The sequence below is a fragment of the Hippocampus zosterae genome, chromosome 19 (assembly GCF_025434085.1).
Source record: "Hippocampus zosterae strain Florida chromosome 19, ASM2543408v3, whole genome shotgun sequence".
Classification (NCBI taxonomy): domain Eukaryota; kingdom Metazoa; phylum Chordata; class Actinopteri; order Syngnathiformes; family Syngnathidae; genus Hippocampus; species Hippocampus zosterae.
In genome coordinates, this window is record NC_067469.1 from 4,943,437 (window position 1) to 4,964,908 (window position 21,472).

Here is a 21,472-nt window from a genome sequence, read left to right on the forward strand (position 1 = left end):
TGCATTGTGCACGTAGCCTAACAAATGGAGTCTTGCAGAAGAAAAACCAAGTGGTCAACTTTTTTCGTTCTTTTTTTTAATTTGAAAATACTCTCCCAACAGAATGAAGCCAATTGAGCACCGCACTACTGCTTATTGCTTTGTCACTCTGCTGCAGGACCAGGGAATTAGGGAGAGGGTGGTGTGGGGTTGGGGGTTGACTATAGGAGAGAGAAAAAGGTTGGGAAGTCAAACACAACAGACCCAGCATCGCGTCCAGCCTAGCACACACATATAAAAAGGAGCAATGGGCCATTCTGTAAAGGAAGAGCTGTAAAAATGCTGCAGGTGTTCTCAAAGGTGACCGCCACTTTCTCTAAAAAATACTCTTACCACTACTGAAATATGATTAAAGAAGGAGAGATCAGGATAAAGAACATAAGCAGCCGTCCAATCATAATTTTTTAAAAAAAGAGTTGTAAAGGTAGTGTTGGAAGTTAAGTAATGTGGACATAAAATGTGGATTTCAGGAAACGCTGGTTGTTTATCTCTAGCATTTATCACAAGTCTACAAAAATTCAGCGTGTTACAAAAAAATGTGTCTATAGGAAAAAAAGGGGAAAGAAATGGCGCCTGTTGTTTTCACGCTTTCTCCTCGGGGCCTTCTTCAACAGCCTCAGTTGCCTGCAGGGAAGAAAAACGGCAAGAATGAAGATTTGTTTTTTTTAATGTTAAAAATGTATTGTAACACAGTGGTCCCCAACCTTTCCTCCACCGCGGATCGGTTCAAATAAGTCCAGACCGGCAACCATTCATCGACCGAGAGAGGGGCGGCGGGGTTCAATGTTACAACAATCAACACCAATCTACTATTACACCCCCACCCACCAATATTGAATGACCTTTTTAGCCTTAGAAATGTGGGTAGCCACCAAGTATAACGCTCTCAAAAGCACTTACATTTGTCGGCGAATCGGTTTTCAAGGCTTCATCGACTTGCCACCACGTATTGTGAAGAGCGGGCTTGGTGGGTGGGAATCACCTGTCGCAATCAATCCATATTTCAAGTAGGTGTCCTGGGATTGGCTGTGAAATGCACCTTTCATTTTCTTCTTGGGCATCGGCTATTGTGTTGAATCCTCAACTGGGCCTTCCCCTCCCCCATTGTAAATAATCTTTCCGATATTGTTCATTTTTCTCCCCCCCTCCCTCCATCTCCTTCTGCAAGCTTTTGGGTTTAATATTATTGTTATATGACTGTGACAAATCAGGATCTTGATGAAAATCCAATCCGTTTTCCAAATAAAATATTTTCAGCCCCTGATAATAAATAAACCGGAAGGAATGTCAGTTTATTTTCTTTCACCTGTGTCGGGGACCACTGCTGCAACACACTGCAAATCACACAAACAATCACAAGATAGGAAATTCACACGGCAGTCCAACCTCTTCAGTCGTAGCATTTCGAATTTGACTACATCTATATAGGATGTAAGAAACTATTGCCACTCTGAAATCACTCTGCCTCCACCTCCCCTATTGTATACTCCGAAACAACTTCATGGTCCGCCAGCCCCCAGCAGCGCCATTGCGCCTGCAGCAGTCCATACACAATGAATGGGTTCTATGTTGTACTAAGTGCAGGGTGAAAAGGCTTTTTATTCTAAAGATGAAGCTATGAGTTAGTAGGGCACGTGCAAAGTTGGGTTAGCGTGACACTCTGGCATACCCTTCACTCTGACTGTCTCGGTCTGCCCTCGCACTGACACGGTAGAGGGAGCTGAGTTTCTGATGGATGACACACTAACAGATGGACGACACACAAGGATCTGCGTGTGCATGCATATGGTATGTATGATGTGTTGAAACACAAACACACAGTCAGTAATTCCTCCGTTTTTTTTTTTTTTTTTTTTTGTGTTATTTTTGGCTTATTTCAAACCTCGTTAGCCTTGGCGTCTCCGTTCTGGGCAGGGCCATCTTCCTTCTTGCCTTTGGCGGTGCCCTTCCGTGTCTTCGCCCCCTTTTCATCTGCTGCCTTCTGCTGAAGAAGTCATTCAAAGATACAATATTAGTTATCCATTCATTGATCAGTAATATGGGTCAAATGTTAAGGGAAGAGTTGGCTTCAGAGAAGCCTGTTAAGATTGGATATGTCATAATTTGTTTTAAGAAAAGTCTGCGTGTTTTATTTACCTTGATGACGACCTTCTTGGCTTTGGACTCAGGCTTTGGCAGAGGAGGCTTCTGTAAGACCAACAGAAGGTGGTTAGACTGAATCTGCCTGTTGGAGCTTTCTTGATATGGAGAGCCACCCGTCTGTCTTGTAATGCCGCTTTAAATTTGGTAGCAATTGAACAAAACTTGGGAGGACGTGTTCATCTTTAAAGGACAGGAAACCGGCATTTCTTTTCAGGCGTGACTTCCTGATATTCTTTTGTCTAGTCGACTTACTGTACTCGTGATCAACAAGCCTTTTAAAATTAACAATTCATGATGACCACTTAGAAAGAAAGGTCATTTCAATCTTACAGATTTGGTACATATTCACAATTAGTCAAGTTGTGTGGTGTGCTCTCTTAAGTGTGGGAAAAGTAGATTTGAAAGGGCTCCAACAATGAAACAGTTTACATGTACATCACATTGAACACTTACATGTACACCATTCAGAGGTCGACAGTATTCACTGGCGTCGGGCTGAAACCTTGTCGCAATTTGGTAAATATCAAATTTTTTTTCCACAATTCAATGGTATAGGTCAGTCTACATGTGGGTGTTATTTTTATAAATGATTGACCAATCATTCATTTGAAAATGGCTTGCTCTAATGTAAGTGTTTATTTTTGTAAGTACAGGAATTCTGCCAGGTGCCAGGGAATGTATGAACATAGAAAAACAGGCTGTGTGGTGAAGCAGCTATCTGGAAATCATTTATACAAAATAAAACAGTTCCCACAAATTTGGAAGGATACGATGGGCCAAAATTTGGTGAATTAAAATTTTTTTGGTGGTTGTAGTTTTACCAATTATTGATTAATTTCTATTGCACCACACTTGCCAAAAAAAGAAAAAGAAAAACATAGAAAAGACAAAACAAACACGTGCAAAACTTGGGAGACTGAAAAAGAATAGTGGTGAAGACAGTGAGGAGGAGAGAACCAAACTTACCGCTAATAACCTCTCGGACTTCCTGGTGGGCTAAGATGATCATTAAGAGAGTAAGAGACAGTGACAGAAAGAGAGAGAAAGACAAATCAGTTGAACTTCTGCAGTCTGTGTCTTTACCTGATCTGCTCACTTTGAGACTGCCTCTCATGATGAGCGAAAAATCAAACGAAAGCGCATGTGCGCGCGCGCACACACACACATAAACACACACACACACACACACACACACACAAGTTTACCTCTTGTTTGGTGACCTTGGAGCTGTCCTTGCGCTCGAGGTTTTCAGGAGACTGGTGGAGAGAGCACAGTGAGCACATCGGATCAGAACATTACATCTTTTATTCCGATGACACACACACACAGTGAATTAAAACAAATCTGCATCACACCTTGCGAGCACTAAGCAAGGAAAAAGTACAGCAGTAACCTGATGTACAAGGGGCCTAACTTACAACTTTTTCAGGTTATTGGGCAGCGCTTGGTAAAAAAAAATAAAAAAAATTTTTTTTGCTTTGCGTTGTGAGCCCAAATTTTCATTAAAAAAGAGCTTCTCATCCTCTGCAACTAAGTGAAAATTAAGAAGGTGTCAAACACAAGATTAAAACACTTGCAAGGAATGTTAGCATTTTATTGTTCTCCAGTTGAAGACGTTTTGAGGTGGAGAAGTGCTGTGGATGCCCCTGAGGTGGATACCCCCCCCCAACCTCCTCCAACTTGCACGTCACTGCCTCAAACTTTAGCAAAGTAAAACAACATGCATACACAAAGCCCATCACGTTATCAATCAATAGTGCACATTTTCCCTCAGTTGCAAGATGGTATTTACATGGCCAGAAATGAGCTGCCTCGAACATCACCGATTTACTCAGGCGGGCTGCTCTACGCGCATGCGTGACATCGCACACAAAGAGCGACGACGACGATCCACATAGTGTTGGTTTAGGATGGGCCCAAAGACCCCCCCCCCCCCCTCACCCTCATGTACATACACACAATGGTAGCATCCAGGTGGTACACGAGAATGTACAATGATGGCAAAATAGCCCTGAACGTTCTGAGTACATTTGTCTCGTGTTATTTGGAATTTTTCGACACATGACATGACGTGTTCTATTTTGGCCATTTTCCATTTGGCGCGTCCTCGTGACATTGTGCACGGAAAACACGGAAGCGGAGGCTATAAAAAACAACAACAAAATAACGGCGAAAGAAATTCCACACACAACACGTCTTCTAACTCGCAATGCACTTGTTCGGATGCATGGCGCTGTTTATACAGCGAAAATTGCGAAGCGGACGGGACCTCAATAGCAGCAGCGACACTCACCTTCCTTTTCGGCATGTTGCTCGTGAACGGAAAAGCACCAAAGAACGACGCTAAGCTTAAAGGTCAACGCTTGAAAAGTCCACACCGTGGGATAATTACAACTAGCGCGCAAAAGAGGATCGATATATAAAAAGCACCTTGGCTAATATGTTGATTATTATGCACTCCCCTAAAACTCTGTGCCTCGCGACGCCATTGGTCAGCACGCGCCAAATCTTTTCCCTTGCCGACTCCCTATTGGTCGTCACTGTCTCCATGTAAATAAGAGCGTCGAGGATGTTTTGATTGACAGCTGGCACTGACCGCATACGATTGGCTTGGCGGCCTGGATCGGACCCCGCCCACTGCTCCCTCAAGGCGAGCTATGACAGCCATGCCTAGCCGAATCTCGGCGGCTCTGGATCCTGTCGGAGCGTATTGTTCATTGGCCTGAAAAACATCAACAACAACAAAAAGGACCGGGAAGACTGACGCAATGCTAGGCGCGTTCCACGTCCATTGGGTGATGTGGAAGTTAGCAATCCTCATGGCATAATTCCACTAAAAAGCACGACAATCCATCATGCTTTTTAAAAATAAGTGCCGTTGTTTTTCAGTTAAGTTTGTTTGTATCACATCAATTTATGTGGACGACAAAATAAAGATGAAAATAAAAAGCCTATCACATGCAACCCACATTTTTTCATAGTTTACAATGACCATTAGACCGATGCATTCTCTTCGGAAATTTGGGGATATCAGAGGCCTTGATAACGATATTATTTGGTAAGGTGTAATATTCCACATATACATGTGTAGCGCATGTAATGTCTGAGTCAAATTTCATCCTGACAACATCCAGAACCGTTGGACCTAAACGCTCGACCTTTGTGTGCAACGTCACACAAGCAGAAGTGTGTAGGGAGTGCCACAAAATGACAAAGGACCTTTTTTTCCTGCAAACAAAACAAACCGGAAAAAAAATCCTTGTCATGAAGCGTGCGCGTGTTGAAAAGCACACCGTCAGCTGAATGAAACAATGAGGAGCACAAGTGTAATACATCAAGCTTGTGTAGAAATGTGTAGAATTTGCACGTATAGAGAACACTGCATCTCATGTTATTACCAGACAATGTTTGCCTTTTGTTTAAAATATCTTTGTGGAACTTTTTGGAGATGACCCGAGCATTGACGGCAGCCATGATGACAAAAAGATCGTTAAACTCTCTCAATTCAACAGGAATGCTGGCAAAGCTACAACAATCAATATCGAGAGAGATTGGTAAATATATTTCCTCAAATCATGGCTTCCGGTCAAACAGATGCCATGCTCCAGTCACATCAGTAAAGTAGCACACTACTTTCAATACATGCCTGTGTTCATCACTCAACACTCAAATAATTCCAGAGTCAAATTGTACATTTCATAAAACATTGAACCTCACAGGCGATGTTTGAAGAAACATTTGTTTGAACCATTGTTCGTAATGTGCATAAAAACAATCACACAAACTGTTATTACATCAGCGTTATGTGGAGTTGGGATCAATCTTTTTTTTTTTATCATGCATAAAGAGAACTTAACCACAAGAAACGAGTATCTAACTTGAACTATATCTCTCTCTCTCTCTCTCTTTATACACGTACTGTATATGCACACAAACAATTTTTAAAACCATACATAATTTCTGTCATCCTTTCCCTTCACGGTTGTGTGCAACTTAGTGTCGGTCTATGAGATAAAAACTCAACTAAACACGCCATTGAGTGCAATAAGCCTCGACTTGACACACTGAGACAGGCTTTGACTGCCATCAGGTGGACACTCACAGCACTGCGGGCTGAAGTTTTGCCATTGTGCAATTCTTCCTAGGCTAAAATTTACCAAGTATAAAAAAGAGCAACTGCACATTCCCCTCCATACCTTTGAGCAAGTTAAAAAAATGCATTTCTATAAACATTTTCAAAATCTTGTTCTTGCATTTTATGCCCTCTGTATTTTTGTCTTTATTTAGCTTTTAAATGTCTTATTTTGTTTGTCAATGCCACTTAACGTTGTATGAATGGTGTTCGAAATGCACGATATAAATAAAGCTGCCTTGAGTTTTCTGTCCGCATAATGTTTGAACCTTCTGCGCCCTCGCCCCTCCCGTCGCGCAGACCTTATGACGTCATAGACGCGGGGCACTTGTCCGTCACCGCGCACAGAGAGAACGCGCCATTCATTTACATCCATCCATCTGCTTATCCATGCATGCGTGCAGGGAAATCGTGCATTCGATTGAAGCATTGCGTTGTTGTCATGTCACCGTCTGAGCCGCGTTCGAATACAAATACACTCAACAAATACGTGAAGGCTGCCAAATAGGCGGGACTTCCTTTCCGGCCGTCAGCAGAGTTAGGCTGTTTTATCTCAGTGCGCACGCAGTGCAACGAGATCAGATAGCGAGGTAAGCCTTTTGGTGACACTGCTTTTTATGTCATGAACATGATGTGCTTTTTGACGATGTGCAGTTGCTGTTGCACCGTGGAAACGGTGCGAAAGGTCTAAAATGTCTGCAGCAAATTTAACCCGGCGGCGACTAAATCCGTGTCTTTTTTGCTTTGATGCACTCATGTTCGTCACCGAGTTATTGTCCGCTCGCGTCTGCACGCCAGACTCCTCCTCTAAGATCATATCTGCACATTTATTCACGTCTACTGTACCGTATTTTACTAATACCGGCGAACCCCCGTTTATCGCAGAAATGCGTATCAGGCCCGTCAGGTGTAGCGATAACATACATGGCAAATAATTGACATGATCGGTTTACCCATCACAGAGAAAATTAAAAACTGCACATATTACTTGCAGTGTTCTCCAAATAAGTGGCAAAGCATGCTTGCTTAATTTTTTTGTCATTTGAAGTTTATGTAAAGCGAACACATGAAACTAAAGCGAAATAAACACATTGTCTATTTAAACGTCAACATGTTCGATCAAACCACTTAATTTATTTCAGTGGAAGGCTAATAGCTTGAGGCTAACAGCTAACGATGTAAAAAACCTACTGTAGGTCTAATACAAATTTGTATATTATGGGAATTAATAACCTGTAAACATTTATTACACACACGTGGAGCAGCACACAGGCAGAACATTCAAAAATATTCAAACATGAATTCTCTCCTCTGTGGGAAGGACTATTATTGACACTTACAGTAGCCGGCGACCTTCTGCGCTCCTCCTCTTGCTCTTAATTACGCCGCATCTCTTCCACACGACCTGCGTGCTGGTGGGAAAAGCAAATTCCATTAATTAAGTTGAGTATAAATGTTACTAATAGTTATATAGCCGTCATCGAGGCTAAAAACACAAAAAGATGGTGGTCCAGTGTTAACATTTTGGCAGTGTTAGCTGGCATGCAAAAAAAAAAAGTCATTCACTGTTAATAATAACCCTGTCAAAAATAAAACACGGAAACATTCTAAGTTGAAATGTTAAGACGCATCGATACAGAATCAGACAGCTAGTAAAGACTTACCTTGTCTTCTGTGTTCGCAGGTTTCTACACATGATGCTGGGTCTTCTCCTGCGTGGCGGTCTGGGCCTTCTGGTCCTCTTGTGGTCCTTCATACCGCCGTTAGTTTCTCTCCGGGACTTGGCAGAGCGCCCCAAGCTGCTCCTGGTGTCCTTTGACGGCTTCCGCTGGGACTACGTGAACCGCGTTCCCACACCTAACTTCCACATCCTGATGGAGGAAGGCGTGACAGTGGAGCGGGTGGAGAACGTGTACATCACCAAGACCTTGCCCAACCACTACAGCCTGGTGACGGGCCTCTATGCCGAGACGCATGGCATTGTTGCGAACGACATGTTTGACCCGGTCCTCGACCGCTCCTTCTCCATGGACACAGACAGCCTCTACGAGTCCCAATGGTGGGAGCAAGCGGTACCCCTGTGGGTTACCATCCAGAACTCTGGCGGGCGAAGCGCCGCCGCTATGTGGCCCGGTTCCGACGTTAAGATCCATGGAATGTTCCCGACTCGCTACCTCCCATACAATGCCTCAGTCGGTTTTGAGACCCGGGTGGAGCACATAGTCAAATGGTTCTCTGCTCCTGAGCAGGAGGCTGTGGATTTCGGGGTCCTTTACTGGGAGGAACCGGATGACAGTGGACATGATTTTGGGCCCGAGAGTTCCCTAATGGACGCCGTCATCGCCGACGTGGATGAGAAACTCGGCTTCCTGTGCAACGAGCTGAAGAAGGCGGGCCTGTACGAGAGGGTCAACTTGGTGGTGACCAGCGACCACGGCATGACGCAGCTGTTCGCCGATAAGATCATTGAACTGGACCAGTATGTGAGCAGAGACCTGTACACCTGGGTAGACAAGAGTCCCGTGGTGGGAATACTGCCCAAAGAAGGTAACGCATGACACATTTACATTAAAAGTCACATTTCCATCTCATGCTTCTGGTTCTCTGTGATCCTGAAAGGTTCCAGTTATCGTTTGGACATGTAAGCCATTGCCATTCCCGACTAACTCTTGTAAAACTTAGCAGTGGCATTTTTTTTTTGCAGGGAAGCTCGATGAGGTATATGAGAAGTTGGCTGATGCCAACCCCTACATGGCGGTCCACCTTAAGGACGCCATCCCCGAACGTCTTCACTACCACCACAACGTCAGGATCATGCCCATCCTGTTGGAGGCTCGGGAGGGATGGACCATCGTACAGAACAGGAGCACACCGCTCATGCGTACGTCTCTGCACCTCCTACAAATTCTTTTGTTTGCACAGCTTTTCTCCCTTTGTTCTATTATTAGCGCTGCTGGAGGTTTTTTGTTCTTGTTTTTGAAACACTGAACCGAATCCCTCTTGATGTAATTAATGAAGAGCAGTAGGAGGATGTGTGGGCGTAAGCTTACTCTTTGTTTCCAAAAATTGGACATTTTTCATCAGGTTGGTTGTCAAGCAGAATTCCTCTCATCCCTTTGACAGTTTTTGGTACTGCCCAGGCACTAAAAATAGTACACCACAGTACCTGTAAATGGAAACGAGCCGACTTTAAAATAGCACTGCGTGAAACTGTAAAAAAAAAAATACCGCATTGAACGCATTGGTTCTTATGAATTTTGATGTTTTTGAAAACTTGTTTATTTTTCATAACATTGCTCCAGCCAAGTAGAGGGTAATCCAGTATCAAGATCGGTTTTGTGTTTATTTAGTTGCGGTCTCTCCCCAGTGGGAAATCACGGCTACGACAACACTCTGCGCAGCATGCAGCCCATCTTCTTGGCCCGTGGTCCGGCGTTCCGCCAGAACTACGTGAAGCCCACCATGCGCTCCGTGGACCTGTACCCTCTCATGTGCCACATCCTGGCCATCCCACCTTTGCCGAACAACGGCTCCTTCTCGAACGTTCGGGACCTGCTGCACCCAGAGCCAACAGTGTCTCCGCTCAGCTTCCCCACCCCTCCTGGGCTGGTGCGGCCTTCGTATTTCCCCGTGGTGGTGGGTTCCCTCCTGGGCTTGATGCTGGTCGTGGGCTTCCTGATGATGTTTGTGCAGCAGGTGACGCTCAAGCAGCTGCCCTCGCTCAAACATGCCAGCAGGGAGATGTCGCAGCCTTTACTGCAAGAGGACTTGCACCTGTAGTCGGACGCAAGCGGAAACGCTGGACTCGTATCCCCGTCCTGGAGGAGATCCGATTATGAGCAGGTGGGGATTCTGGTCCAGTGTGGATGCTTTTTGGTGGTAGGACTTTAAAACCTTTGAGCGAAGCTTTTAGTGGTTTTTCTTTGATTGTGAACCTGGTTTCAAAGGGCTGGAAAAATGTCTGGTTTCTCTAAAGTTTCCCGTCAATATCCATTGGAACTTAAACTGGGGACTTTTGGAGATAATCTATTCTTAATTGGAAACTTTCCATGAGGCTAATGAAATGCAATTATATCATCACAAATTGACATCAGCAAAAAAGTAGAAGCTGAATAGATTCAAAAATACATTTCCCCCAACTATATTTGAATTTCCAACCAACCCTTCAATTTGGTAGATTACTGGTTCGCCGGCTGTTATCTCAGTTGCAATCAGAGTCAGCCCTATTTTTTTTCGGTATAAATAGCACCAAACAGGTGGATGAAGTCGACTTAAAAATGTTCTGCCTTGTGAGGTACTTTTAAAGGGTAATATATACTTATGCAATCCTGTGACAGGGTTGTCAGTTTCCCTGCCCTTTTGCATCGAAAGCAGATTTTTACATCAGCAGATGTGACCTTTGGCATTATCTAATTACCCATTTGCATGATGTAGCGCTGCTGTGTGAAAACACACAGTCGCTTCATTGGCCTGCTTTTGCACGGATAAATCGGAGGTCTTCTGTTACAGTTCTGATGAGGCTATTTTGTGGGATCATTGTGTGATATCGACAAGTATTTTGAAGCTGAAAAAAGTTTCTGCTTTTATGCAAAAGGGACCAAAAAAACCTGAGGTATTGCAGCTCTTATTTCCATGTTCAACGCCCTTCTGGGCAATATGGAAAATACCGCCATAATTAATGAGGCTGGGATTCTGAAACAAAGCAAAGACTATGAGACAATCTCTCATCAAAATGGCGTGAGGGATGGCAACGTGCCCTGGAAATACGTTACCCTCCTACGGAAAGCTGTTTTTGCATTTAATTTCCTTGATATCTATTTTAAGGTCCATACACTAGTAGAGGGACTTACTAGTAGCACCCCCCCTCCCCCTACTCCTGCCTTCCATGAATGTATGACATTTCTGCACACTGGAGAACAGATATTAGGACAAGTACATGTTACTACTGAGGCTAAATGACACTTGTCACCTTAACCTGGATGTCAAGGATATTGAATAACTGCGGAAACGGCTATCCGTATCCTCCTGTGTTTGAATGTCACCTGGCAACCACTCAGACTTGCCAATCATCCAATTCCGAATCGCTTTCGTGTCCTAGAGCCTTTGCGTGTGGTCTGTTCTTTTGGATGTATTTCTATGTTGGTGCAATGTATAGTGCAGTTTTGCCATTGTGAGTATTTTCCTCTCTTTGGAGGTTTTATTTTTTTCCACCTCGTTGCTTTGGGCCAGAACTGTTCCTGCGATTTGCACTACATGACCGATAGGGGGCAGTAGTCAGGTTATGTATACTTTCCGATTCATGTTGTTGTGAAAAAAATAAGTAAATAAAAAGTTAGGTGCCTCTAGCCAAAAGCTTTTAAGTCAGTGTGGACACAAAGGTGTTAGCAAATTATTTAGTATTTCTGTGTCTATGGCTTTCAGATTAACAAGGTACCGAAGTCCCCCCAAAATGACACTGTGATGTATTGTTTTTCAATTTCTATGATACATTTTGAAAACGAAAGAGGAAAAAATGTCTCGCTGACAGATGAATGAAACGTGCAGACACGCACAAATTTGAATGATTTGCTCAAAGAACGATGGCTTGAGTTGCATTTGTAAAATGTAACAAATTGTGTCAAGACATGTACCGTATTTGCTATGTTGACGGAATTAAAACATCTTCTGAGTTAAAAGGACTTTCAAGCAAGTTGTCTTTTCCATGTTGATGACAAAGAATGAGATTTCTTCATTAAATTTATTCAAACGCATTAAAGGAAAATGCAAGGAAAAAATTTATGAAACAATGAAAGGATAAATTGTTTAATAATGCATTTTTACAAATGAAGGTACAGTATAAAAATACAAGGCAAATGTAAACAAAATAAAATACAATTTAGAACACTAAAATACAATGTTAAAAATACAATGAAAAATCAGAATGACAAAAGTTGATTCTGGTTTCACTTAGCACACGCAGGTACAGCATACTTAACATTAAGGACTGCGAGTGTTTAACAAGATACAAGATGTGAATTTAGAGTTTAGCGAGTAAAACTTGGAGTCATTTAGTTTGTGTGAGGAGTCGGAAGTGAAGCCTGCAGGCTTTGGTGGGGGGAGCACACTTTGTAAATGATCAGTGAGCTGCCAGGTTCAAAGGTCCTGCATAGGGAGTCGTCACTGGAATTTGCTCGATGAGGCATCGGCTGAGATTCAGTCTTCCAGGAGCCAGCCGCCGCCAGCGTCGCTTCTCTTTTCTCCACTCCTCAAAAGCACAGAACATCCATCAACCAGCATGGAAGTGACCGTGGATGATGTCATGGTGCACGTCTTGGACAAGGACGAGCACACCTCTCCCGACTACATGGACACCAGGGATGGAGACAAACGCAGCCGCTCGTCGTCGTCGTCGTCGTCCTCTTCCTCTCATGATGAAGAGGAGAAAGCCCAAGTGAAAGTGGAGGAGAAGACAAAAGAGGTGACGGAGATGAAGACTGTCGTCCAGGAGACCAAAGCAGAGATGGTGAGCGATGGATCCCGACGCTCTTCATCCTCCTCATCTTCGCCGGAGGAGGACAACGCTGAGGACGGGATGATGATGGCCTACAAGCACCACGAGTCCAACTCCAAGTTGGCCACGGAGGAACAGGCGGTGGACTACAGCATCAAAACGCTGGAAAACCTCACCCTGGACCAGAGCGCCCTCGCTCCAGTCGAGCCCGCGCATCCTGAGATCTCGCTCTTTGTCAAGGTAGGACAATGTCTGCAGCTCCCAAGTTTACAAGTTGAGGTTGCGTGTCCTTCCATTTCTTGATTCGCCAAATAGTCCAACTTGGACAGTCATCTTCATTCAGCTTCTAAATTGGTAAACTTCGATTCCTGAGTCAGCCAGTATCAGAGTTGCCTTTAAAAGTCGACATTTTTAAAACTTGGCACGCTGTCCAAAAGCTATTCAGGTCGCAAAATATTCATTTTTTCAGCTTGTATTTTGCAAACGGCATCTGTTTCGTGATGACATGAGCTAAGTCCTTTGCAGTGATGCTTCTGGGTGTGTCCTCACATTTCCAACACTGTGGAATGTGTTCCTTTTGTCTTATCTATAGCTGACACTTTAGATAAACGTCGGGCAGAGATCACCAAGGCAAAGCACCACGCCCAATTTTTACATATTTCTCCATACTTCCATAAAAGCAAGCATGTTAATATATGGAAAAAAACAGTATCATATGTAAAACAAACAAAACAGTTTCAAGGTTAAAGTGTTGTCATTTTATTGAGCTTGTTAAACTCATTAAAATTTAAGAAAAACATTGGCATTGCTCCAGAGTTACTTAAAAAAAATCTCTCTCTCTCTCTCTCTCTCTCAAATAGAAAAAAAAATTAAGTGCAATAATTATTTTACATTTCCATTATTTATTTAGTTCAAATGACTTTCTTTATCGGTCAGAAGAAGTCAAAGTGTTGGAGTTGTGTTACTGTTTGACAGGCCAGTGAATGATTAGCCTGAAAAGTCACTGATTTCAACCATCATCTTTAAAGACATCGTTTAATTGCTAAACCTTTGGAAATTATGAATATTTCCTCACTATTTTATTTGATCGCTTTTGGGAAGGTTAGGGGGACAAGAAATACCAGGACAAAACATATTTGAATTACCTTCCACAAAAAAGCTCACACCCACCAAAACCCTCTCTCATTCAAAACTCACACCCACCAAAACATTCAGACATATCAAAAAACTTTTCCGACACCCAAACTCACACAAAAACTCACAAAAACACCAAGGGGGAAAAAAGCCTCTCACACTTTTATAATCACATATTCATGTAAAATGATGCTAGTTTACTGATTATGTAATTTTGATACAAATTGATATTCATTTATTTATTTTTAAACAATTGTCAAACCTTGTATTTTCCCATGGTTTCATGCTCACTTTCTCCACCTGCTGCAATCTTTATTAAAAATGCAGCTCAGGCTCTGCCCATTTCCGACTCCCGCAACCCTCCCACCCCGTCGTCTCTCTGCAACAGAGCCCGACACCTGTTTGCACTCGGTGTCATTGAACGCTTTGCTGCATGCATTCCAGCTGCTTTACGAGACAAATCTGACCTCAGTCTGCATCCCCAAACACATCAGCTGACTTTAGGACCACTTTAGGACCACGTTGTTGCATAACTGGACTTTGACATTGGGGACTATGAGAGGAGTTTGAAGGTAGCATGTAGTGGTGTGATACATTCCGGTGTTTGGTATTGAAGAGGAAGAATGACAGATCCTGATAGGGAGCCTCAGATTGAACTTTTTGTCAAGGTAAGACTTAACCAAAACAAAAAAAAGTTGATTTTTGTGTGTCTAAAATACGTTTGTGTGTGTGTGTGGACGAGTAACACAATAACAGAGGTAACGTTACCAGGGGTGCTCAGTGATGTGCAGCTTCTCCTTCCGTTGTCCTCACCGGTGTTTGTTGTGCTGCTCGGCGCCCCCAGGGACTCGACGGGTGGGTGTGCGCGCACCTGCGGCAGGTGGCATAAAATTAGGAAACAAAAATAAAACATCCTCACGGGAATGCTGGTTAATTAAAAAAATACTAATTTTACAAGTCTACATTATGTCAAATATAAACTTTTCCATTGCAGATGTGGCCAAGTCGGACGGGCCTGATGACAAAACACATCCCAGTTTGGATGCGGGATATAAATTAATAATAAAAATGATGATCATGAAAATAAAGAAAGAAATGAAGAAACTATTCTTTTCATAATCAAATACATTTTTACAAATATGTAACTATGATATGAATGCATGCACATTTCTCACAAAATATTGCTTTTAAACCGTAATTCTGTTGGTTCTGTTTATGACTGCTAAATGCTCCGGTTAGTCTGAACTGGTCTGTCGCGTGCTGTGTATCGACCAGCAGGTCAGCAGCCTTTGAGTGTGTGTGTGTGCATGTGTGTGCGCGCGCGTGTGTGTGTTGCCCATGTTGACTGGCTGTCATTATTGTACATTGTATTTGTTGTGTTGTTTTTGTGTCGTGACAATGACACATGCTGGCGCTGCATTCAAGCAGACTCGGCAACTTTTTAGACAGACATCTGCTGTGTTCTGGTGTTTGCCTCTGTATGTCTGTGTGTGTGGAGACATGCATAATTCAGGTGGTGGGTTAGGTGGAAGCTCTCAAATGTGCGCTGAAACATGAGCTCATTTAAAATCAATAGGCAGCTTGCTGCGTAGGTATTTTTTGTTGAACAACTTTGTTCCCCGCCCGCCATGTCACAGTTCATAGCTTACGCCCCTTCTGCGCCACCATTTTTTAAGCAACCTATTTAATTGCATTTTACTGACACCATGAGAACAAGCATGAGGTAACAGTTTACATAGATGTTTTTTCCTTATTACCGATGGGTCTGGTATGCACCTCCCCCAATAAATGGGGCTTCAATATCATAAAAAATGTATAGAATTCTTTCTCCATAATAATGACGACTAAATGTTCTCAGGCGGGCAGCGATGGCGAGAGTATTGGCAACTGTCCTTTCTCGCAGCGTCTCTTCATGATCTTGTGGCTCAAAGGTGTCGTCTTCAACGTCACCACCGTGGACCTCAAGAGGTTAGCGATTGATGTCGCCGCCGCCAATGCTTCGCTATGTCGCAAATCACTTCTTATCCAATATATATTTGCCATATATCGCAAGGTTGTAGCGCTATTCAAATGCGATTATCAGTTATTCCCTATAATATGACACTGAAGCTTGCATCATTTGATTTGTTAGCATGAGAGAAATTTACTGTTTGTTTGTTGGCCTCCCTTAGGAAGCCGGCAGACCTTAACAATCTGGCGCCCGGCACCCACCCGCCATTCCTCACCTACAATGGAGATGTCAAGACGGACATCAACAAGATCGAGGAGTTCCTCGAGGCAATGCTGGCGCCACCCAAGTAAGCCACAGACATCATATACATTTCAGGTCAAAAGTAGTTGTACGGTTTTAGGGATTCCAGTTTATCAGAGGTTTTATGTGACTGCTAACAGTGGCGATGAATACCTTCTTTCAATTATCCTTGTTTCCTTCCAATCTTTGTTTATATGCCTTACTTTTGAAAAGTGCAGACTGACTTTTGGCCTGCCCTGTATACAATTATAATACTACTTCTTGTTCTTCTGCTTGTCACTGAGGTATCCCAAACTGGCAGCCAAGCATAGAGAGTCCAACACGGCGGGCAACGACATCTTCGCGAAGTTCTCAGCATTCATTAAGAACACCAAAATCGACGCCAACGATGGTGATGCAGCTTTGCAATTTTTTTTAATGTGCGAAATATGTTTAAAAAATATTTTTCAAAGGAATTTGTAATAATGCCTTTCATACAAATGCAGGAGTGAACAATTAATTACTTTTTCTGGGGGGGACAGTGCATATTTAAATAATTGAAGGTAGTTGTTTAATTTTAAAGAGGTTCTTTTTCATTCAAGTGTTAACAATTCTCTTCATTGTATATGTGAAAAAAAATCATACAAAAACATCAAATTGGGTGAAATGATAATATTCCTCACTAGAGGGCAGCAGACTCCACTGTTTGCTCTTTATTCAATACTTTGCTGCCACCTAGTGGACATCATCCGCACTCTGATCCATTGTTTTGCATGTTTCAGCCCTGGAGAAAGGTCTGACGCGGGCTATGCAGAAGCTGGACGAATACCTGAATAGTCCGCTGCCTGACGAGATCGACGCCAACAGTATGGAGGAAGAAAAGGTGTCCAGGAGAAGTTTTCTGGACGGAAACGAGCTGACGCTGGCCGATTGCAACCTCCTGCCCAAACTGCACATCGTCAAGGTAGAAGACCTGGGAGAGACCAAGACAGAGGAAAAATTAACCATAGTTTGACATATAGACTCGCACTCAACACTGACGGGACACTGCGGGCAACACGTGACCACTCCATACAGGAAATTCAAACATAGTTTCCGAGCCCCTTAAATAAAGCCCTTTAAGAGGTCAAGTGACTCCAAATTTTTGTTTTATTAAATGACATATTTTCCAGTATTTATGAATGGACAATGTCGGCCGGTATTTATGCAGTCTGTATTGCCTTCATTTAAAAAAAATCAGGGCTGATTTTGGTCATGTCACAAATCTCTACTGAACATGTTCTATTTTGATGTAGAGGTGGTTTGATTTTTTTATATCATGCAACTTAAGATTCTGTATTTTGGACAGGTGTGATATTGGTTTGGCTGTCGGGTGCGCATCTGATGTTGCTCACCGTGGTCCAAATTAGAGGGAACATTGGAGACAAGTTGGGTGAAATTGAAAACTTGTCCATTTGTGTCTTTCAGGTGGTGGCCAAGAAGTACCGTAACTACGACATCCCCTCGGACATGACGGGAATCTGGCGCTACTTGAAGAACGCCGCCGCCCGTGACGAGTTCAACAACACGTGCGCCGCAGAGTCCGAAATCGAGATGGCCTACAAGGACGTGGCCAAGAGGCTGGTCAAGTAGCTTCTTAGCTCCCAAAACCTTCCTTTTTATTCTTAGCCCTCCAGAGATTTATTAGTTATTATTAGTTTAAGGATGCTCAAACGCACTCTGATGTGACGGATGGTCCCGATCCTGCTGTCTGTATTTATTCCTCATGACACAAAGCCCCCTTTCACATGTGCTGCAAAGCTTTGACTCACAGGCGCGTCGAGGCGGTTAGATTTATTTATCCCCACGCCCGTGGACGTCTCGCCTGACGCCGATGTTTATTATTGAGCTCCCGCTGCGCCTCGTCTTCCCTCGGGATGGCGCGCCTACGAGCCATCAATGTCAATGTTCCTCTTGGTCGTCATTAAAGTCCACTTGTTTTGCCTCCTCGCGCTTTCTCTTCATTCCGACACGAAATCTTGAAATACACTGACAAATACGTTCCAGACTTATCCGTGGCCTGTGAAATAGACAGGCTTCATGTCAACATTTTGGGGCCTTCCATTTCTGTAATGATAAAGGCTGGCAGTGTTCTGGACATGATGCCATTTGTCAGCCTGACACGTCTTTACCACATGTCAGTTTTGAATCGACAACACTGTTCCAAGTGCTCACCATTTTATAAAGGCAAGAAACACGAAAGAATTCAAGAGTGACCTTGGAAAATGGCTGCCCTTTCTCCCCTTTTTGCTGTAAAAGCCATCAAGAACCTTCAAGGTCAAAGTGTTGTTAAATATTTGTTTGTCCAATTCATTAGTCGTTTAGTTTTTGCATGTAAAGCAATAGTTATTTTCTACAAAATGTATCGTTTAATATTTTTAGATGCCTGAAACGGATCAATTGGATTTACATAATTTCACATGGGATATATTGCCTTGGATTTCAGGCGATTCTGTTCCAGTCAAATTTTCTGAAATGGATTAACTAGATTTCATTGCAATTAAAGTGCTGAAGTTGAAAAAAAAAATCACCTTAACACAATTACAGCGTCATTAAAAAAGGAAGCAAGGTGGGAGACAAATGACCAAAGTTCTATTTACAACTCAAGCTTAAAAGGTTGACGATCTTCTGGGCCTCGAACAAGCTTCTAGCCCGTGCTGTGGTTTGGAACATTTAATGTGAAGGTCCAGCATTTTAATGCTGACTTTGCAAATAAAATCCCATCCTTTGGCATCCCGACTGATGGCTACAAATGAAGGAGGCTTTCATGCCAGAGCTCGAATGCCTTCCCGTCTCCGAAAAGCCGAGGAGCGCCGCCACGCGAGCCGTCTCCAGTTTTCTCTCACTTGAAGAAGCGCTCACCCAATTCTGCGCGGTGGTTCCGCGCTGCTAACTTGATGCCAGAGAAAACAAACGCGAGCAGGCCGCTTTTGCCTGGCGTTTCCACAGCGTAAAGAGTATCACGCGAGACTCGGTGCTTGCTAATTCGCTGTGTGGGATGAAACAAATACTCACAATACTTCAAGTAAGTAGATTTTTCAGGTGTCAGTACTTTACTTGAGTATTTATTTTTGGGACTTTTTATTTGCCCTTCGTACATTTGAAAACAAGGAGGTACTTGCTCGTCGTTAGTTTGTCAAAATAGGCCTTTTTACCATCTTTGTTAAAAAAAAAAAGGCACAGCAGTGGAGGTCTTGATTATTTTAGATTTTTTGGCCAGGAGAAAAAAGGCACAGCAGCAGAAAGGATCGTGAACCAAGGAACTTTGACAATGATCAGCCAAAAGATTCAGAGAAGCAAGATATCCCCTTCCTTGGCCTTGTTTAAGAGAAGAATTTGTTGTCAAAAATGATTAGTGATTCAAGTGTTGCGTCTTCTGCCAAAAGAAATAAAGAAAGAAAAGGGCTGCTGGCATTAATATTCTCCCTTTAATCTAATTTTTTTCCCACCAGTCATTGTTGACCACTTTCAGTCACTTATAAAAAAAAACCCCGCACACAATTCGCCCTAAAGGAAAACCTCAGTTATGGGGAACTTGTTCCCGACCCACGTGCATTTTTACCCCTCCTAGATGCTTTCAACTTGATAAACCACACTCCACACTTTCAAAAATCATTCCCCAGTGCCTGTTCTCACTCTGTACGGAGAAATACGACACCAAATAGAATCCGATACTGTACATTTAAACCAAAATATGTCATTTAGCCTCGCGAAAGTTTGCTTAACGTTACCCAATAACGCAAAACCAATTGGCAGAATCATGGAAATTAGCATGGGTAACTCTAAACATATATTGAGCAACAATGGGGTGTTGTATGTGTGTGTACACAAATAGCGCGTACAACAATACTCACAGGCATACATTTTTGACTACAAGTGAAGCTTTGTTGATGACCTCTGCCTCCTCTTCTTACTGCAGCACCTTTTCCAGTCGCGCTGAGTGCTGCTTGGCATGTTGTGGATCACTCTGGTGGTACACTGGAAGCATGCAAGTCTAAATTTGGACTTGCTATTTATTCTGTAAAAAAAAAGAAGAAAAAAACATCAACAATGAAGAATTACATGAATTTTCAAATGGTAGGGTTTGACTCTCCACGTTTGTTTGTTTCTTTTATGTTGAGTCACATTGAAGTGCAGTGCATCTCCATGTGTGGGCAGCAACAATCACACTTATCAGTCCATTATTCACTAACGCACAAAGGGTAGTTTGAGGATGGGGGGGCGACTTAGGGTGCTCCCTTTGTGTCCCCTGGCTGCGTGTGTGCGAGGCCTGTTCCGCATGAAGTCCTGGCACGCAGCTTCAGTCCGCCTCGTGTTGCGTACCCGCCTGGGCCTGACAGTTGGGATGATGTCTAATTCCAAACAGTGACGTGAACGCGGGGGCGCCGACAAAGGGGTCCTTTGTTCGCACACTTGGTCGCTGTCCATGGTCCTGACACTTTGAAATTTGACGCCATCGCTTTCACGATTGACTGCCTGATCAGATCTGGCAGATGTTATTACATGTGTGAAGTTGATTCAATAAGCACGCTTTTCTTTGTTTTCCCAGACCCCAAAAAAGCAGTTTGAGAGGGTGGGGAGGGGGGGGGGGGGCGCACGCTATAATATTGTACTATAAAAAAAACACAAAAATAATTAACACCAGGAAGCACTATATTACAATTATGGAGACACAAACCAAAAAACTATAACTTCTACTGTAAGTGACACAATAAACTGACAGTTTTCATATAGAGAATAAAGAATATACTTGTTTGCCCGAATAACGTTATTTGATCTGTCTATATGTGTTATTCCATCGTGTTCAAATAGCTATTGCTGTTAAAAATTGCGGCGATCGATCTAACCGTTAGCATCAGTCAATTGTCGAGTTTATCATCGCCGAGTTTATTTCCTCCTCCCACATTGCTTGACTGATTCAAAGCTTTAATTTCTGGCTTCTGCAAGGATTTGGGCGACTGCCTGGATGAACTATTCCTGACAGCTGATCATTTCTCGCATTGGGTCAGCAAAGAGAGGTCGGGTTGATCGGTTGGGTTCGGGTTCGGTGGCCAGATTAGTATTGGGGTGGGGCTGCGAGGTTGAAGGCGGTGGGGGGTCTGCACGCCGGGCGGGGCCGGGAATCGGGGACCGACTGAGATCTGGCATTCATTTAGCTAGCAGAGGCAAAAATGTGTTGGAGCGGCGCTAACTTAATAAGCACAACCTAGCCTGCCTTTTGGCTCCAGGGAAGGCGCCATGGGTGGGCAGCCCACCTCAACCAGGC

General features: G+C 43.3%; 3 protein-coding genes and 1 long non-coding RNA gene across 11 annotated transcripts; 2 read left to right on the forward strand and 2 right to left on the reverse strand.

The window, feature by feature from the left end:
- Window positions 1-67: 67 nt before the first annotated feature.
- Window positions 68-4,708, reverse strand: hmgn3 (high mobility group nucleosomal binding domain 3). Of its 6 annotated transcripts, none has more exons than XM_052053467.1 (7): window positions 4,475-4,703; window positions 3,387-3,437; window positions 3,148-3,177; window positions 2,176-2,226; window positions 1,922-2,020; window positions 1,709-1,808; window positions 68-663 (listed from the first exon to the last, which is right to left on the reverse strand). In XM_052053467.1, exons 1-7 carry the CDS (start codon window positions 4,487-4,489, stop codon window positions 656-658), a joined length of 354 nt encoding a protein of 117 aa, XP_051909427.1. In that variant the 5' UTR covers window positions 4,490-4,703; the 3' UTR covers window positions 68-655. The 6 variants fall into 6 exon arrangements, with proteins under 6 accessions (XP_051909427.1, XP_051909426.1, XP_051909429.1 ...); XM_052053466.1 differs by having other exon boundaries at window positions 1,922-2,023; window positions 4,475-4,696; XM_052053469.1 differs by lacking the exon at window positions 3,148-3,177 and having other exon boundaries at window positions 4,475-4,708.
- A 2,059-nt stretch (window positions 4,709-6,767) lies between these two features.
- On the forward strand, window positions 6,768-11,998 carry enpp5 (ectonucleotide pyrophosphatase/phosphodiesterase 5). Of its 2 annotated transcripts, XM_052053463.1 has the most exons (4): window positions 6,768-6,909; window positions 8,006-8,860; window positions 9,018-9,194; window positions 9,681-11,998. In XM_052053463.1, the coding sequence occupies exons 2-4, from the start codon at window positions 8,008-8,010 to the stop codon at window positions 10,091-10,093; spliced, it is 1,443 nt and encodes a 480-aa protein (XP_051909423.1). In that variant the 5' UTR covers window positions 6,768-6,909; window positions 8,006-8,007; the 3' UTR covers window positions 10,094-11,998. The 2 variants fall into 2 exon arrangements, with proteins under 2 accessions (XP_051909423.1, XP_051909422.1); XM_052053462.1 differs by lacking the exon at window positions 6,768-6,909 and having other exon boundaries at window positions 7,979-8,860.
- A 589-nt stretch (window positions 11,999-12,587) lies between these two features.
- clic5b (chloride intracellular channel 5b) lies at window positions 12,588-18,156 on the forward strand. 2 transcript variants are annotated; one of them, XM_052053464.1, is made up of 6 exons: window positions 12,588-13,043; window positions 15,796-15,905; window positions 16,109-16,234; window positions 16,473-16,579; window positions 16,950-17,131; window positions 17,635-18,156. In XM_052053464.1, exons 1-6 carry the CDS (start codon window positions 12,588-12,590, stop codon window positions 17,797-17,799), a joined length of 1,146 nt encoding a protein of 381 aa, XP_051909424.1. In that variant the 3' UTR covers window positions 17,800-18,156. The 2 variants fall into 2 exon arrangements, with proteins under 2 accessions (XP_051909424.1, XP_051909425.1); XM_052053465.1 differs by lacking the exon at window positions 12,588-13,043 and adding an exon at window positions 14,447-14,605.
- LOC127592587 (uncharacterized) lies at window positions 16,944-20,220 on the reverse strand. Its single transcript, XR_007960154.1, has 2 exons — window positions 20,061-20,220; window positions 16,944-17,140 (listed from the first exon to the last, which is right to left on the reverse strand). It is a non-coding gene; the product is annotated as an uncharacterized LOC127592587 (long non-coding RNA).
- Between the last annotated feature and the right edge of the window lie 1,252 nt (window positions 20,221-21,472).